The 18866-nt window shown below is 39.9% G+C and overlaps 1 protein-coding gene across 1 annotated transcript in view; it reads right to left on the bottom strand.

Moving 5' to 3' along the window:
* Positions 1 to 18866, bottom strand: part of DNAH3 (dynein axonemal heavy chain 3) — a 212814-nt gene that overhangs the window by 134524 nt on the left and 59424 nt on the right. The window contains exons 20-23 of the mRNA XM_054580923.1: positions 6319 to 6433; positions 4238 to 4354; positions 3248 to 3427; positions 1594 to 1730 (exon numbers count right to left, since the gene is read on the bottom strand). Coding sequence (XP_054436898.1) covers positions 1594 to 1730; positions 3248 to 3427; positions 4238 to 4354; positions 6319 to 6433 — 549 coding nt within the window. The remainder of the gene's footprint in view (positions 1 to 1593; positions 1731 to 3247; positions 3428 to 4237; positions 4355 to 6318; positions 6434 to 18866) is intronic.

Genomic DNA, 18866 nt, shown 5'->3' with positions numbered 1-18866 from the left:
CAGTGTTGCACAGGTAGGAAGAGCTCAATAATTATTTGTTGGCTGACTGACTAATGAGAATGTCAATTTCCCCCTCTCCCAAGTAAAATTCAAACAGATGATCTCTATAGATTCATTATGTGTGACAATTAGTAATGCTTAATGGCTGTAAGAGTAACACTTAATATCTTTGTATAATTTAAAATTAAGATGAGGCTCAGAAAGGTTCTCATCCAGACAATCTGGATTTGAATTCTAGCGTGTCCATTTACCAGTATTGTGTTTTTTGGCAAGTTGCTGTTTCCCCCTTTATAAAATGGAGATAAAAATAATGCTTCTAACTTCACAGGATTATTGTAAGGGTTAAATACGTTAATACATGTAAAGCACTTAGGGTCCTGGAACATGATAAATACTGCATTAGTGTTGGATGTTATTTGTATTTTTATTAGGAACAACAGCTGTGGGTATAGAATTAGAAGTCCAAATCTCAGAAGTTTCCTCTTCCCAAGTTTTGTGCTCCCAAATCGAGTTTCCTTCCATTATTCGTCCTCTGTGTTGTCCAATACTGATGGCATTAGCCACATGTGGCTATTTATATTTAAAAACTAACACTAATTAAATAAAAAACTGGCTTTCTTACTTACACTAGATACATTTTAAGTGCTAGATAGCTGCATGTAGCCCATGGTTATTGTATTGGGCAGCATAAATATAGAAGATTTCTAGTATTGAAGAAACTTCTACTGTATATACTGCACTAAATAGATACCAAGGACATTTCTGAATTCCGAACAACCTTTTTTTTTTTTTTTTTTTTTTTTTGGTGGAAAGCAGAGCAGTAACTTTGTCTTCATATAGGGGAACACTAAAGTTTACTTTCCATAAAGGCAAACTGAAATCAAATCTACATCCTAATTACAACCAAATGACAAGAAGTGACCATCCATTGTCAACTACAAATAGATAAATTATCAGGAGTGAGGACACTCCTTCCTGAAATCATCCCTCTAAAACTACCTTGATTTTTTTATGCAGAAGAACATTGGTTCATGTGGAAAAGAGTCAAATATATATAAATATTTGATAAATGTTTATAAACTACAAACTACAAAATCTGATAACAAAAAAAACTTAGCTGCCATTTCTTAAACACATATTCTGGATGCTAAATGCTTTACATGCATTATATATTTGATATGCACAACAAATATACTAGGGAGGGGCCATTATTATATCTCTATTTTATAGAGAACCTGAGGCTTGGATAGATTTGTTGAAGGTCTCGAGATTAGTAAGTGGAAGAGCTGGGACTCAAACCAAGGTCTGTTTAATTTCAAAGTCCAGGTTCTTAATCATGACTGCTATATCCCTCTAATTGGGCATTTGACAATGTTGGTTGGCCAAAGTGTGGATTTGGTCCCCACTGGTGTCCATTCAACCTCACTCTAAATAACAATCATGAAGACATTCCTTACCTCTGAGAACTGTCTCTTGGGAGATGGGAAACCAGGAAAGAATATGGAATAGATTGATAGGAGCCAACTTTCACTATGAAAAATGTAATTCTACCTATATATGGGCAACTCCAAACAAAAGGACAATAATAAATACCTGGGGAAAAATAGTCTCTTTTTCTCCAAGTAATCATTTAGCCCCCTCTGGATGTCCTCCAACAGAATGTTAGCTTCTTGAAGCTTCTCAGCCATTCGAGGCTGGTCTGCAGCCACCAGAACCCTGGCATCTTTCACCTAAGTTCCATCAAAAAAGGCAAGAATCATCATGGACTTCCCAGACTCTGACAATTGTCATTATATAAGTGTATGACCAGTCAATCAACTAATGATGCCCTGTTCAGCTGCTTAGCTAAGTGTCTCTTAGTCCCACAAGGGTGAATGCTCATATAACATGACCCTGTTCTTCTGGTCATGGTTGATTGGGCCAGGGTTGGGAGACTGAAACTAACTGAGCCAATTACATTTTAACTGCTGGGATTTTGGAATTCAGCTCATGACATTCTGTACTAGTCTAGGCTGGGCCCTTGAAGGACGGTTCTTTGCTGCCATGTGAAGACCATCTTCTATGATATGACCAAGTGGCAGAGCAAGCCAGTCTACAAGAGAGGTAGAAGCAGGCATAGGAAGGGCATTCTGTGATTTTCTGAGAGAGTTCTTGGTTCTAGAGCCATCCTTTATATGCTTTCTGCCCTGGAGCTCCATGTGACATCATTTGGTCTTTTTGTTTGAGCTACCTCGAGAGGGTCTCTGTTACTTGCAACCAAAAGTCTTAACTAATATGAAGTTGGAGAAAGCAGGATATCATGCAAACTGGCTCTGATGGCCAAGCAATAGAAATTACCTCTTATCTCATTTCCGCAAACAACCAGGGCAGATAGTTCCCTCGAGACAACTTCTTTATAAATGTGCCCCAATTTGAATTCAAACAGGAAAAAAATGTCATCTCCTAATAGATAGTCCCTGAAGCCCTGTTCCCCCAGTGAACTCTTACTTTGAGGTCTGTTTCCAATGTCACCCCCTTTGGAGGCCTTCTTTGACATTCCCAGGCAACTAAATCATTTTGCTATATTCTAAAATCTTTTTGCATATACTTCTATTATAGCTCTTATGTATTTAAGTCTGTCTCCTCAAAAAACAATGAGTTCTGTGAAGAAAGGCAGATATCATATTCTTGTCATCTGCGAGTGTTTTCTGACTGGTAGTTCAATGCCTGGGTCACTGTAGGTACTGAATAAAACATTTGCTTAGTAACTGAGTATCAACAATCATTTAAATTCTAAAAGGATTCTCAATCTGTAAAAGTTTTATTGAATTACTCTGCAATAAATAGTCTTCTACATCATTAGAATGACAGCTAAATTACACAAACTGGTAGTGCTTACCCCTAGGGAGGCAGGATTTCAAAGGCCCCTGCTTTTTATATTACATATATCCATGTTTCAATTTTTTTTTGACAATTGAAGTATTGTTTATAATTATGCTTATTCTACAAGATAAGATAACCTATTCATTTTAACAATTTTTATAGCCTCTACAGAGTAGAAAATGTTTTTTTTAATTTATTTACTTTTTAAATACATTTGTCAATTTTTAATAATTTTTGAGATTAGAAATATATAACAATATCAAACTTGCAAAAAGTTTAGTTTACCTACAAGTTTTAAGTGGCATGGCTACAATGCACAATGAAGACCATCTGTATGGCATCCCATGTTCCTGCTGGTGAGATGTGCTGGAAGGGACAAACTTACCGCTTGGGACATAAGTGATTTCCAGTAACTATCAACGATGGCAAATTTCCTGCCCTCTTCTGGCATCTGGGCTATGATGTCTTCTGAACTGAAAATCGGTTCTAGGTACAGCCAGGTAGCTTGGCATTTCAACCAGGTGTCCAAAATTTCCTGCACACGAACTAGCTTTTCTTCCCACTTCTGCAAATTTAGCATTTTATAGCTGAATCATTAACTTGCCACTCTGCCTAACAGGCCAAAATGGATGGATCATATATGATTATTATTCACTCATTCTCTAGTTTAGAAAATACTTATTCAGTGCCCGCTACGTTCTGGTCAGTGTTCTAGGCAATGCAAATACAGCAATGAATGAAACAAGTGAGTCCTTGCTCTTATGGAGCCTGAATTCCAGTAGAATAATAACAATAGTAATAATTATTATATATAATTATTATTATTACTATAACAAGTGATGGGATGAGTGCTTTATGGAGGTGAGACTAATTTAATTCAATAGACTTAAGATGGAAATATTACTACACATCCTACTTTACAAATGCAGAAGCTGAGATACAACAGTTTAAGTAACTGATTCAAGGTTATCTAATATAATTTAAGTGGCAGAGCCAGAATTTGAACCCAGGAAGTTTCAAAATCTTTGCCCTTAGCCTATGCCACTTCTATAAACAAGGACAAAATAAGGCCATGTCCCTACCCTCAAGTAGTTTACATTCTAGGTTACTCTAGCCCAGATGATATTCACACTTTCCAAATGTATTTTTATTTGGTATATTCAAATCATCTCATATTTTCTTTTGGCAGACTTGCAAAGGCTCAGTATGCAATATGTTGACTCAAATGGTTATTTGCTTTTAGCTTAGTGTTATTTTTTTTCAATCAGTAGAAAAGGAATTTGTTTGTTAAATGAACGTTAAAATCTTCTCCCTCCTCTGAGAAACCGAGAGCTAGCTGGATGTAGCAAAACACTCAAGCCTCATATCCTCTTACCCGGCATTCTGCTTCTATTGGTTTGATGAATGCAGAGCCACACATTGTCTGGGTCTTTATCACATGATCATCAAGTAGCAGCTGAATGTCATCAACTGCACACAAGATGTTTGTATCCTGCAAATAAACATACCTCACCTCGTCAGAATCACAACACTCCCTCTTTCCATGTTGATCCCCAAAACCTTACAACTCAGATCTCCATTCCAGTGGGACAGAAATCTATGTCTTACAGGGGCTGGAATATCTATATTTTTCCTTGAAAATGTTCTTCAAGACACATATTTTCCACCTTTTTTGCAGAAATCAAACGTGGCTAAGCACAGACCTGCAGCTGGTAGGTGTCATAGAAGGGAGAGTTCCACCCAGCCTTGTGCTCCCACTTCCTGTGTATTTGCTCTCCTCTCTCCCTCAGGCAGGAAAAGCTCTAAGCTGACCACTAGGGCCTAGACTGGTGGTTCTCAAACTATGTGCTGAGATGCTAATGGCACTGCAACAAACTCATAGTAAATAAAAGTGGTTATTTAAAAATAAAATACAAATGTAGTTATTTCAATTAACATGTATTTTTTTCAAACAGTTGTTATGGTGACAGGACACAAATACTTATTATTTGAATGCAATTACTTCAAAAACATAGCTGTAAGCTATTTCTTTTGGTCTAGGGAGGGGCACAATGAAAAAATACTAGAGCCAAAAGGCTACACGAACCAAGAAAGTTTGGAAACCTCTGACTCCACATTTACTGGGCCATATTTTACTAGTAGGTAAGGTTACTGTGACTGGAAGTTCAGTCCCCATGCATGGCACTTTTCCTCCTAGGCAGTCCTGGCAAGGAGGCTGACTAGGGTCTACCCCTCTGTGGCAGGTCTGATCTTTCTGTATATTATATATATAGAACATATTTTCTCATCTATCCACCTTTTTTTACTAGCAGCTCTGCACTAGGAGGTGTGCCTAGCTCTTATATATATCTTATATAGTGGTACCTTGATTTCCTGTTGCTGTTGACTCTGTCTATAGATGCATCAGTCAAAACCCGAATATTGTCTGAGAGTAACTAAGTTATTGTACCTAGGTCCCCTAGCTTAACACTTCATCTCGGCCCACAGCCTCTAGGAGTATCTCATCCAATCAGGTGGTGCAGCCCCAATCTGCTGGGACCCATGTGTGGGGTTTGCTGAAGAGGCCCCACATTCTCCTCCCTCCCACTAGTTCATCCATAGTTGTCATCCAGGTAAAATCAAGGCACTGGTACCGTTGAAAATGAAGGAGAGAGAAGTTACAAAAAGATCACATGCACTTGGGGGATGGGGCAGATATGGAAGGCCTTTAGGGTTTTAGTTCTCAATCTGCATTGCACACTGGAAAGACCAGTGGTGCTTTAAAAGTATAGATGTCCAGGCATTTTGGGGGTGGAGTCATCAGGATGAATCAATTGGGATTTTTTCTGAGAAGTGCTAAGTATTGTTTACCCTAGGTATGCTTCTGAGGGACCTGGGGAACCTTCCCTGGGAGATGCTAATTCAGGAGGCTAGCTCAGCTTCTTTGCACTGAGAAAGCTTATTGCTCTGAATCAAAAGGTATGTCTCATTTGAAAATGCACCCCCTATTAAATAATAAAATTTAAAAAGAAAAGAAAAAGTGAGAAAGGAAAATTCATCCTTCCAGCAGTGCCTGGAGGAAGAACTGGCCCAGGAAGGCAGCCGGCAGAAAGCCATCTAATATACAGCATAGTGATTATACTCAACAATACTGTATTAAAACCTTGAAAGTTGCTAAGAGACTAGATCTTAATTGTTCCCACCACAAAAAAGAAATGATAGTTATGTGACGTGATAGAGGTGTTAGGTGACACAAGGGTGATAATCATATTGCAATAGATAAATGTATCAAATCCACACATCGTATACCTTAAACTTACATAATGATATGTCAATTATGTCTCAATAAAAATTTTTCAAAAACTGTTAGGGATCCTTCCTTTGTGAGTTCTGTTGCAATTCTGAATGGATTCCTCTATTATATACTATAAAATAAATGAGTTGTTCTTGGGGCTGTACAGTTGGACTGAGACTCACAGTGTCCCTGTACTTTATGAAGTTGAATGTCATGTTGACCCAGTCTAACTTCATTTTCTCCAAGTTTTTCTCCAGAGAGTATTCTTTACTGGCAGCTGCTCCAATGGGCTCCAGTCTAAAAAAAGAACATAACGACAGCAACATTAATAGGAAGAGGCAGTGAAAACATGGCAAAGTAGGAATTTCAGCTCAGCCTTAAGAGAAAATTTTAAAGCCCTTAATTTTACTAAAGCGTTTACTATCTAATATTTGTCAACTATCTCCAATATTTTACAGGGTGTCTTACCCTTGGCACTAATGGCATTTTGGTCTGTGCTACAGGATGAATTGTGCCCCCCTAAAAATCATGTGTTGAAATACTAGCCCTCAGTACCTCAGAATATGAGGTACTCTATTTGGACATAGGGTTTTCAGTGAGGTAGTTAAGTTAAAATGAGGTCATTAGTGTGGGTCCTAATCCAAAACAACTGGCACCCTTCTAAGAAAAGGAGATGAGGACCAATACACAGAGGGACAACATGTAAGGATACAAGAAGAAGGTGGCCAGCCATCTATCTGCAAGCCAAGGAGAGAGGCCTCAGAAGACTAATCTTGCCAACATTTTTATGTTGGACTTGAAGCCTCCAGAATTGTAATAAAATAACTTTCTGTTCTTTTAGGCACCCAGTCTGTGGTATTTGTTACAGCAGCTCTAGATAATATGGGGTCTATAATTCTGTGTTTTGGAGCTGTCATGAACATTGTAGGATTTTTAGCAGCATCCCTGGCCTCTGTTTACTAGACGCCAATAGCAGACTCCCCACATCCCCACCCCTTGCCAGTTGTGGTGAGGCAGGAGACAGAACAAGAATAAGGAAGCTCTGAGGTGCCACACCAGGAAGCCCTAACTTCAGCCAGCGTCCACCATCCTGTTTACCAGCAAACGCCTCGTAGCATCAAGAAAGGGGCCACACATGCACTTTGCAGCCATAGTTGGCACTGTAGACATTTTTGTCATCTGTTTCACCTCTGCTTCATATCATGTTATTATAATAAATTAGCATTGTGGTTTAATCCCCCAGTGGGCAATCAAGGAAGATTGTGGAAAATCACATGTGAAGAAGCTTAAAAGTTAAATAACCACTTGTGCACGTGCCTTAAAAAGCTAGCCAAATAAAACAAAAGAATTCAGAAAAAAACAACTCCCTGTAAAGCCTGCACCTTTTAGGCAAAGGGGGGCCATTTTCTGTCAGAGGTGACCCTAATGTAATTTTCTTTCTTTTTTTCCCCTAAGTATATTTTATCGATTATGCTGTTACAGTTGTCCCAATTTTTTTTCCCTTTGCCCTCCTCCACCTAGTAACCTCTTCCCTCCAGCAATCGCCCTCCCCCACCCCACCACCTTAGTTCATGTCCATGGGTTGTGCGTGTAAGTTCTTTGGCTTTTCCCTTTCCTATACTATTCTTAACATCCCCCTGTCTATTTACCTTCCAATTATACTTCTTGATCCCTGGACCATTTCTCCCTTTCTCCCCTTTCCCCCTCCCTGCTGATAACCCTCTAAATGATCTCCATACCTATGATTCTGTTCCTGTTCTGATTGTTTGTTTAGTTTGTTGTTGTTTTTATTTTTTAGGTTCAGTTGTTGATAGGTGTGAGGGTTTTTTTTTTTTGTCATTTTAATGTCCATAGTTTTGATCCTCATCTTTTTCTTAAATAAGTCCCCTTAACATTTAATGTAATAATGGTTTGGTGATGACGAATACCTTTAGCTTCCCCTTATCTGGGAAGCTCTTTATCTGCCCTTCCATTCTAAATGATAGCTTTACTGGACAGAAAATCTTGGTCGTAGGTCCTTGCTTTTCATCACTTTGAACTTCTTGCCAGCCCCTTCTTGCCTCCAAAGTTTTTTCTTCAGCAATCAGCTGATACTCTTATGAAGTTGTATTATGAAATTCAGGAGGGATATCTTAGGAGCGAGAAGGCCCAACCTCCTACCAGGCCCCCAAGCCCAGGGTTCCAGTGCCAGGAAGATAAGTCTCCACAACATCGGGCTGCAAAAACCAGCAGGAAATTGGGACAGTGGTAGAAACTTCTGGAGCCCAAAGCAGTTCCTCTTAAAGAACCTACACATGGACTCACCTACTCAGACCCACTTTCTCTGAGCTCCAGCACTGGGGTGCCAGCTGAAAGGCACCAGTGGCATACAAGGAGAGGCTGAAGCATCTGGAATCAGAGCAAGCAGAGGCCATAGCCCCTTTTCTAAATGACTGAACGGTAGTGACAGAGAAATCGTATAACCTTGGACAAACAGAAGAATCAGCTTTAGCACAACCTGACTGCCACTTGCTCTGGGCTCTGGCAAAGGTGGGGGCAGAGTGGGCTAGAGATGCCTGAGGAGAAACTAGGGAAAGAGGCTTTGGAACTCCTTTGTAGGTAACTCTTGCTTTTCTCTTGCTGCTTGTAAGATTGCCCTTTTATCTTTAATGCTTGGCATTTTAATTATGAGTCTTACAGTGGGCCTCTTTGGGTCCAGCTTGATTGGGACTCTCTGTGCTTCCTGGACTTGCATGTATGCTTCCATCACCAAGTTAGGGAAATTTTCTTTCATTACTTTTTCAGATAGATTTCCAATTTCTTGCTCTTTCTTCTCTCCTTCTGACACCCCATGATGCAAATGTTGGACCTCTTGAAGTTGTCCCAGAGGCTGCTTATACTACCTTCATTTATTTGGAGTCTTTTTTCTTCTTCTTCTTCTGATTGCTTGTTTTTGCTTCCTTATGTTTCAAATCATTGATTTAATTCTCGGCTTCATCCACTCTACTGTTGTTTTCCTGTAATTGTTCTATATTTCAATTAGTGAATCCTTCGTTTCTGACTGGATCTTTTTATGCTGTTGAGGTCCTCACTAAGTTCCTTGAGCATCCTAATAAACACTGTTTTGAACTCTGCATCTGATAGATTGTTTATCTCCATTTCATTTAGCTCTTTTTCTGGAGTTTTCATCTGTTCTTTTGTTTGGACCATGTTTTTTTGTCTCCTTGTTTTGGCAGCCTCCCTGTGTTTGTTTATATCTATTAAGTAGAGCTGCTTTGTCTCTGTGTTTTGGTAGTGTGTCATAATGCAGCATATGTCCTGTAGGGTCTAGTGGCACAGCCTCCTCTATCATCCAAGATGGGTATTTGAGGTGTGCCTTGTGTGTGGGCTGAGTACACTCTCTTCATTTAGTTGAGCCTTAGTTGGTGTTGGCAGATCAATGGGAAGAATTTACCCAGGCCAGTCAGCTCCAAGGACTGACTGAGACTAGTGACCACAAAACTCTGCCCTCTGTGGAGGATCAGCTGTGCAGAGGCAGAATGATGGTGCTCCAACATGGTCTGTAGCTATCCACTGGATGCACTGGCCCCGGGGTTTCCCAGGTGATGAAGGCCAAGGTCAGCCCCAACCTGTGTTTTGCCCAGGGCTGCCCTTCCTGAGCTATTAAGCAATCAGAGATGGCCGGTGATTATGCTGGGCTTGGAGATTCCCAGGTGAAGCCAAGCTGTAAAATGAATCTAGCTACTGCTGGTGCCCATCCTAGAGCTCACTGAAGTCATCTGTTTCTTGTTTGATAGGATTTAGGAAGCTATGAATCATGAGTCAAGACCAGATATTCATATGGAAAGGTAGCTTGGGTGGGGCCATAAGTTGGATGGGGCAGGATCTCTGGGGATCTCCAAAGCAATCAAATAGTATAAGCCAGGTTGATGGAGTCTCAAAAATGGCACCAGCCTGCCGCCTCAGTGGTTCTGTGGGGGAGGGTTTAGAAGAGGGGCTATGGCCTCTGCTTGCTCTGATTCCAGATGCTTCAGCCTCTCCTTGTATGCCACTGGTGCCTTTCAGCTGGCACCCCAGTGCTGGAGCTCAGAGAAAGTGGGTCTGAGTAGGTGAGTCCATGTGTGGGTTCTTTAAGAGGAACTGCTTTGGGCTCCAGAAGTTTCTACCACTGTCCCAATTTCCTGCTGGTTTTTGCAGCCAGATGTTGTGGAGACTTATCTTCCTGGCACTGGAACTTATCTTCCTGGGCTTGGGGGCCTGGTAGGAGGTTGGGCCTTCTCGCTCCTGAGATATCCCTCCTGAATTTTTATCCACCACATGTGGGTGAGAGACCAGCCCTTCCACATCTTCACTCCTTCTATCATTCTAGATGGATGTGGTTTCTTTAATTCCATAGTTGTCAAATTTCTATTCAATTTAATTTCTGATGGTTCTGAGCGATGGTTGTTCTATATTTTGGTTGTAAATTTGATGTGGTTGTGTGAAGAGGTAAACCATGTTTGTCTACACTGCCATCTTGACCAGAAGCCCAGGAAGTGTATTTTTCTTAATAAATCTACCTTGGAGCTGATAGGAAGGACAGACTGTGTTTATTGAAAAAAAAAAATCAGTATATACCTGGAACTGTGTAGTTCAAACCTGTGTTGTTCAAGGGTCAGCTGTATTCTACCCAAGATCTCAGAGGTCACTGATATGGTTACTTGGCCTGGCACCCTGTCTCTCTGACTCCTATGCTACATGAGGACTTTTGGGTTGTGAGAACTGTTCAAATATGGAGCTGGTTCTTGGGGTGAATTGTGCTACCTCCTGGAAGGCAATTTGAAATTCTTTGGAGTGATGCAATCACTCACTTAGTCATCCATACTGGCCTGCTGGGCTTCAAAATCTATAAACTGAAACATTTCTATTATTACACCCTAAAATTCATTGGATGTTTCCTCTGTCATCTCCAATCTGCAAGTGAGCCCAACTGAGAGGGGCAAGATGGTGGAGGAGTGAAGGGAAATCACACTGACTTCCTCCCAGGACCAATCTGGAATTACAACTAAATTGTGGAGAAATCACCTGGAACAAATGACTGAGCAATAGTGACAGAGAAACCGTATAACCTTGGACAAACGGAAGAATCAGCTTTAGCACAACCTGACTGCCACTTGCTCTGGACTCTGGCAAAGGTGGAGGCCGAGTGGGCTAGAGATGCCTGAGGAGAAACTAGGGAAGGAGGCTTTGGAGAGAGAACTGGGACAGTAGCTGGCAGGATCTCGGTGCTGAGTATCTCTTTTATGGCAGCAGCCATCCTGCTCAGGCAGACTACTCCCCTCTGAGCAGCATGAGGGGAAACAATAGTCCCAACCACAAGAGGGACTCTGCCCTGTCCTGTGGTACCTAAACCTGACTGCAAAGTACAGAGTGACTAGATTAACAACTGAAGTAGACAGCCACAGACAGTAGATTCTTGGAAGTCTCCAACAGATTGCCTAAGGTCAGACAGGGTCAACATCTGACATTACCAGAGGCAGAATCAGAAAGAAAAAATCAGCAGTAAATACTAGAGGCTACTGAGACAAAATCCACTGTGGTATTCTCCATGATTTGTGATATTACCTTTAATACATAGCTTTTTAATGTCCATTTTGGGTCCATAAAGTTTGTGCACATTTAGTCATTAGATTTTATGCTAATAGTTTATTTCTCTCCTTTCTTATAATAGTCTTAATATCTTTACAGCCTTATTAATACCGGTTCATTTGCTGTTGAGAGTGGGATTGAAGAGGGGGAGTTATTTTTGTGGCTGTGGGTTTGTTTCCTGGTCTTTGTGGTTTTGTTCAGGCGGTGCCAGAAAAAAAACACAAGACATGGTAGGCAGAATGACCCTCAGTGAACCATCTGGAGGGTAGGACCCACCTAAGAAGGACCAAACAAGAATGAAAACCCAATTGCTTCCAGAGACCAATATTAATGGCATAAAAGGCATCCAAAGAGTATCAAGTTCAGGACATCAAGGAGACTGCACCACTGAATTTCATAGGTCTCCTACCATAGAAGTTCACACCACAAAATCACAAAGTCAAGACAGATCAATTTAAGAAGCAGAAGCAAAAAAGAAAAGTCTCACAAATAATGGGAAGACAAAGAAATACCTCCCAATTGAAGGGAAATAAGGAATCCACAAAAGACAACTAAATGAAATAGAGGCAAGTCAACTATCAGATACTCAGTTCAAAACAATGGTTATAAGGAAGCTCAATGAACTCAGTGAGCTCAGGGAGAATTCCCAAAAAACTACAGGAAAACTATGAGGAGTTTACTGCAAACAATATCAGCATGAAAAAGGACATAAAAATTTTCAACAGCCACCAAGAGTAAATGAAGAATATAATTTCTGAATGGAAGAACACAGTAGAAGGAATCAAAAGCAGGCTAGATCAAGCCGAGGATCAAATCAGCAAGCTGGAGGACAGGGTAGAGAATAGCTCCCAGAAATATCAAGGGAAAAAAAAAAGACTCAAAAGGAATGAAGACGCATTTAGGGAAATGCAGGACAACCTGAAACACAATAATATCTGCATAATAGGGATACCAGAAGGAGAAGAAGAGGAGCAAGGGATAGAGAATCTTTTTGAAAAAGTAGTGATGGAAAACTTCCCCAATTTGAGAAAAAAGAAGGTCTCACGGGTCCCGGAGGCACACAGGACCCACTCAAGAGAGACCCAAGGAGGTCCACTCCAAGACACATTATCATTCAAATGGCAACTATCAAAGACAAACAGAGAATCCTCAAGACAGCAAGGGAGAAGGTGAAAGTAACATAAAAGGGGACCCCGATATGGCTAGGAGCAGACTTCTCAGCAGAAACACTACAAGCCAGAAGGGAGTGGCAACAAATATTCCAAGTAATGAAAATCAAGGGCCTACAACCAAGGCTGCTCTACCCAGCAAGGCTCTCAATTAAAACAAAAGGGGATATAAGGAGTTTCCCAGACAAGAGAAGGTTAAAAGAATATGAAATGTAGAAATTACCAAACCAGCACTCCAAGATATGCTAAAAGGACTAGTTTAAGAAGATGAAGGAAAAGAGTGAGAAAGAGAAAAACACAGGTACAAAGAGAAAAAATGAATAGGTTTCCATCAGTAATAACTCTCAATGTAAATGGACTAAATGCCCCAATCAAAAGACACAGGACAGATGAACGGATAAGAAAACATAACCCACACATATGCTGCCTACAAGAGACCCACCTCAGAGCAAAAGACCTACACAGATTGAAAGTAAAGGGATGGAGAAAAATATTCCAAGCAAATGGGCAAGAGAAGAAGGCAGGGGTTGCAATGCTTATATCAGACAAAATAGATTTCAAAACAAAGGCCATAAAAAGAGACCCAGAGGGGCACTTTATAATACTAAAAGGAAAATCTATCAAGAAGACATAAACATTGTAAACTTATATGCTGCCAATATAGGAGCACCCAAGTATATAAGGAAAATTTTGGACAACTACAAAAAAGATATAGACAGCAACACACAGATAGTAGGGGATTTCAACACCCCACTGTCAAAAATGGACAGATCTTCCAAACAAAACATCAACAAGGATATTGTGGAGTTGAATGACGCACTGAATCAAATAGACTTAACTGACATATATAGAACCTTACATCCCAAAGAAGCAAAACACACAGTCTTTTCAATGCGCATGGAACTTTTTTAAAGAGAGACCACATGATAGGACACAAAGCAAGACTCAACAAATTAAGGAAAATTGAAATAATACCAAGCTTTTTCTTGGACCACAATGGCTTGAAGCTGGAAATCAACCTCAAAGAGAAAGTTCAAAAACATGCAAACTCATGGATACTGAACAGTAGACTATTAAACAATGAATGGGTCAATAATGAGTTAAGAGAAGAAATCAAAAAATTTCTGGAAACAAATGAAAATGAATGTACAACAATCCAAAACATAAAGGACACAGCAAAGGCAGTCCTGAGAGGGAAGTTCATAGCAATACAGGCTTACCTAAAAAAAATAAAAATATTTCAAATAAGAGACCTAACACTACAACTTCAAGAACTGGAGAAACAACAACAAATAAATCCCAGAGCAAGTAGAAGGAAGGAAATAGTCAAGATTAGAGCAGAACTGAATGACATAGAGATGAAAAGAACAATTCAAAGGATCAACCAATCCAGGAGCTGGTTCTTTGAAAAGATAAACAAGATCGACAGCCTTTAAGTAGACTCATCAAGAAAAAAAGGGAAAGGACCCAAATTAATAATATCAGAAATGAAAGAGGAGAAATAACAACTGATACCACAGAAATACAAAGGATTGTCAGAAACTACTATGAACAATTATATGCCAAGAAATTTGAAAACCTCGATGAAATGGACAAATTTCTAGAAGAGTATAATCTTCCAACACTGAAGGAGGAAGAAACGGAAAGCTTGAACAGACTGATAACAGCTGGGAAAATTGAAGCATTCATCAAGAAACTCCCGGCACACAAAAGCCCTGGGCCGGATGGTTTCACAGGAGAATTTCAAACATTTAAGGAAGAGCTAACCCCTGTCCTTCTCAGACTCTTCCAAAAAATCCAAGAGGAGGGAAGACTCCCAGACTCCTTCTATGAGGCCAGCATCACCCTGATCCCAAAACCAGATAAAGACCCTACAAAGAAAGAAAACTACAGACAAATTTTGCTGATGAACATAGAAGCTAAAATCCTCAACAAAATCCTTGGGATTCAGGGATGGTTCAAAATCTTGGGATGCAAGTCAATAAAGGTAATAAATCACATAAATAAAAAAAAGACAAAAACCACTGATCATCTCGATAGACGCAGAAAAAGCATTCAGTAAGGTACAGCACACATTTATGATCAAAACACTCAGCAAAATGGGAGTAAATGGGGCATTCCTCAATGTAATAAAGACCATATATGAAAAATCTAGAGCCAACATCATACTCAACAGGCAAAAACTAAAAGCTTTCCCACTAAGATCGGGAACACGACAAGGATGTCTACTTTCAGCACTTCTTTTCAACACAGTATTGGAAGTCCTAGCCACAGCAGTCAGACACAAAAAGAAATAAAAGGCATGCAAATAGGAAAGGAGGAAGTAAAGCTATCATTGTTTGCAGATGACATGATAGTGTACATAGAAAACCCTGTAGACTCTACCAAAAAACTCCTCAACCTAATAAGTGAATTTGGCAAAGCAGCAGGATACAAAGTCAATATTCAGAAATCAAAGGCATTTTTGTATACCAGCAATGAAATAGAAGAAGAAGAAATCAGAAAAAAAAATACCATTCGATATAGCAAGAAGAAAAAAACAATACCTAGGAATAAATAACCAAGGAGGTAAAAGACCTGTATGCAGAAAACTATACAACATTGAAGAAAGAAATTAAGGAAGACACAAATAAATGGAAGCATATACTGTGTTCATGGATTAGAATAATTAATATCAAAATGTCCATACTACCCAAAGCAATTCATAGATTCAACGCAATTCCTATTAAGATACTGATGATGTATTTCACAGAAATATAACAGACATTTCAAAAATTTATATGGAACCATAAATGACCCCGAATAGCCACAGCAATTTTAAGAAAGATACACAAAGTAGGAGGGATCACAATACCAGACATCAAACTATACTACAGAGCCACTATACTCAAAACAATCTGGTACTGGCACAGTACCAGTGGAACAAAATAGAAAGCCCAGAAATAAGCTTAGGTCTATATGAGCAACTCAAAATTGGCAAAGGGGGCAGAAGCACAAAGTGAAGTAATAATAGCCTCTTCAACAAATGGTGTTGGGAGAGCTGGACGGCTACATGCAAAAAATTGAAATTGGATCATCAGGTGACACCGTACACAAAAATAAACTCTAGATGGATAAAAGACTTAAATATAAGTCCCAACACCATCAAAGTCCTAGAGGAGAACATTGGCAGGAAACTTTCATATATGCCACGAAGCAATTTTTTCACCGATATGTCTCCTAAAGCAAGGGACATAAAGGAAAGAATGAACAAGTGGGACCTCATCCAAATAAGAAGCTTCTGCATGGCTAAAATGAAAAGGGAGCCCATCATATGGTAAAATATATTTACTAACGATACATCAGATAGAGGCTTGATCTCCAAAATATATAAAGAAGTCTCATGACTCCACTCCAAGAAGACAAACAATCCAATCAAAAAATGGGCAAAGGATCTGGGCAGACGCTTTTCCAGGAAGAGATACAGAGGGCCCAAAGACATTTGAAAGGATGCTCGGCATCACTAGCCATCAGAGAAATGCCGATCAAAACCACAATGAGGTACCACCTCACACTGGTCAGAATGGCCATCATAAACAGATCAACAAACAACAGGTGCTGGCGAGGCTGTGGAGAAAAGGGAACCCTAGTCCACTGTTGGTGGGAATGCAGACTGGTGCAGCCATTGTGGAAAGCAGTGTGGAACTTCCTCATAAAGCTGAAAATGGAACTGCCTTTTGATCCAGTGATTCCTCTGCTGGGACTATACTGTAAGAATCCCAAAATGCCAATTCAAAAGAACCTATGCACCCCAATGTTTAATTTACAACACAATTTACAATAGCCAAGTTTTGGAAACAACCTAAATGCCCATCAGTAGATGAGCATTTTTGATCAGTAGATGGATCAAAAAACTATGGTACATTTACACAATGGAATACTATGCAGCAGAAAGAAAAAAAGAACTACTAAACTTCGTGACAGCATGGATCGAACTGGAGAGCATTATGCTAAGCGAAATAAGCCAGGGGGCAAAAGACAAATACCATATGATCTCACCTATAAGCGGAACCTAACCAACAATACAAAGATGCAAGGAAAATAAGACCAGCACCACTGAAAGGAAAAGAAACCAACAGAGACAAGAGGGAAGGAGGGGGTGGGCGGGGGGGCGGTGGTGGGAAAGGAAGGGGAAAGTTAGGGAACAGATAGCAAGGTCTCATGGACAAAACCAAAGCGGAAGGGTTGGGGGGTGGGGGGAGGAGGAAAGGGAAAGTGGTAGGGAGAAGGAAGAGACAAATGTATTTGAAAAAATAAAAAGAAAATAAAAAAAATAGAAAAAGCTATACCTGGTAGAAATGCACATGTCTCTAGACCTTCTCCTTGAGGAGGGATGATAATAGTGGCATTAGGAGCTGTATTATAAATCTGGAAAATGCAGTAACCTCACAGAGTGAACTGAGCATAAATTCCTAACTGGGCAATCACACCACAGGTCTATAACTTCTTTAGTAAAAGCTTTATCTTTGCCTTAAACAAATACTGCCCATTGTTTTTCTTTTTGTTAACACAACTTCGAAATGTTTCTTTTCAGACCCTTCACAGGAAACCACCCTCAGGAGAGCACACAATCTTTGATTATCCTATAATCCAATCCCTGCCTTGCTGTCTCCTTCCTTCATATAATCATCCTCCCATTCCCTCCTTAATTCCAAATGTATAAAAGAAGGTGCAAGCCATCATTCTGGGGAGCATTTTTCTCAGTCTGTTGAGATTTTGCTTCTAGGTGTATCCTGTTTGCCTTGAATAAACTCTGATAAAGTCTTATAATAAACTCTTACACTGACAGCTTACAGTGGGCATTGGAGCATTCTGGTGGCAGAGAGACTTGGGGGCCTGGTAGCCCCTTAGATTGGCCTGCTCCATGTGGGGGAGGGGATTTTCAGGCTCCAGCATGCATCAGAATTGTCTGCAGCAGCCTTGCCCATTCCAAATATAATGGGAACCACATATGTCATTTTAAGGTTTTTCTAGTAGCCACATGTAAAAAAAGTAAAAAGAAATAAATGAAATTAATTTTAATAATTTATTTTCTTTAACTTAATATATCTAAATATTATCTTTTTAACACACAATTAATATTAAAATTTATTAGATATTTTGCTCTTAATAAGTCTTTGAAATCCAGCCTGTATTTTGCATTTTCAGCAACTCTCATTCAGTATCACTACATTTCAAGGGCTCAGTAGTTATATGTAGCTAGTGGCTACCCCAATGGATGGTGTTGAGCTGTACTGCTCAAAAGACACTGCAGGGCCCATCTCCAGAATTTCTGATTCAGCAGGTTGGGGTGGGGCTGAGGACATGCATTTCTAACCAGTTCCCAGGTCATGTCAATGCAGCTGGTCTGGGGCTAAACTCTGAGAACCCATATGTGGAGTTAGAACCTGAACCCAGCTGCCTAACAGTGATTCTCAAGTCGAGGCAATACCGCATCTCTTTGCCCATCAGATTGCCCTGAAGGAAGTGTAGAGACACAAACAGGGTCCTGACACTAGCAACTCAAATAGTACAAATTTTTACTCACAAAATCCAGGGGCATTTGGAGAAGAGGAGTAAGCAAATGAAGATATCTCTCACATGACCACGTTTCAGAGAATTTTAGAGTACAGACAGCTACTCTTGTTTTTGTTGCTGTTTTTTGTTTAAAGAACAGGAAAAACTGAGGTCTAGAAAGGTTAAATGGCTTTACCCAAAGTCACTGAGAGGGAGAGCTCAGTTTGGAGCTTTGCTTCAAAAAACTTTTAAAAATAAATTTCTCTTTGAATTAAAATTTCAGACACAATTTTCTAGTCAATGAAATGAAAGCTTCACCAGTGGCTATAGTCACCTGAAGGGGACATTACTGAAAACTCTTAGGTTACACAAATCAGAAGAAGGAAAACAGCCTGCTAGGAGGCCAGTCCTATCATGGT

The sequence above is a fragment of the Pteronotus mesoamericanus genome, unplaced genomic scaffold, assembly GCF_021234165.1.
Source record: "Pteronotus mesoamericanus isolate MK-2021 breed Mesoamerican mustached bat unplaced genomic scaffold, CSHL_Meso_final contig_64, whole genome shotgun sequence".
NCBI lineage: Eukaryota > Metazoa > Chordata > Mammalia > Chiroptera > Mormoopidae > Pteronotus > Pteronotus mesoamericanus.
This window is presented reverse-complemented; position numbering and strand designations above follow the sequence as displayed.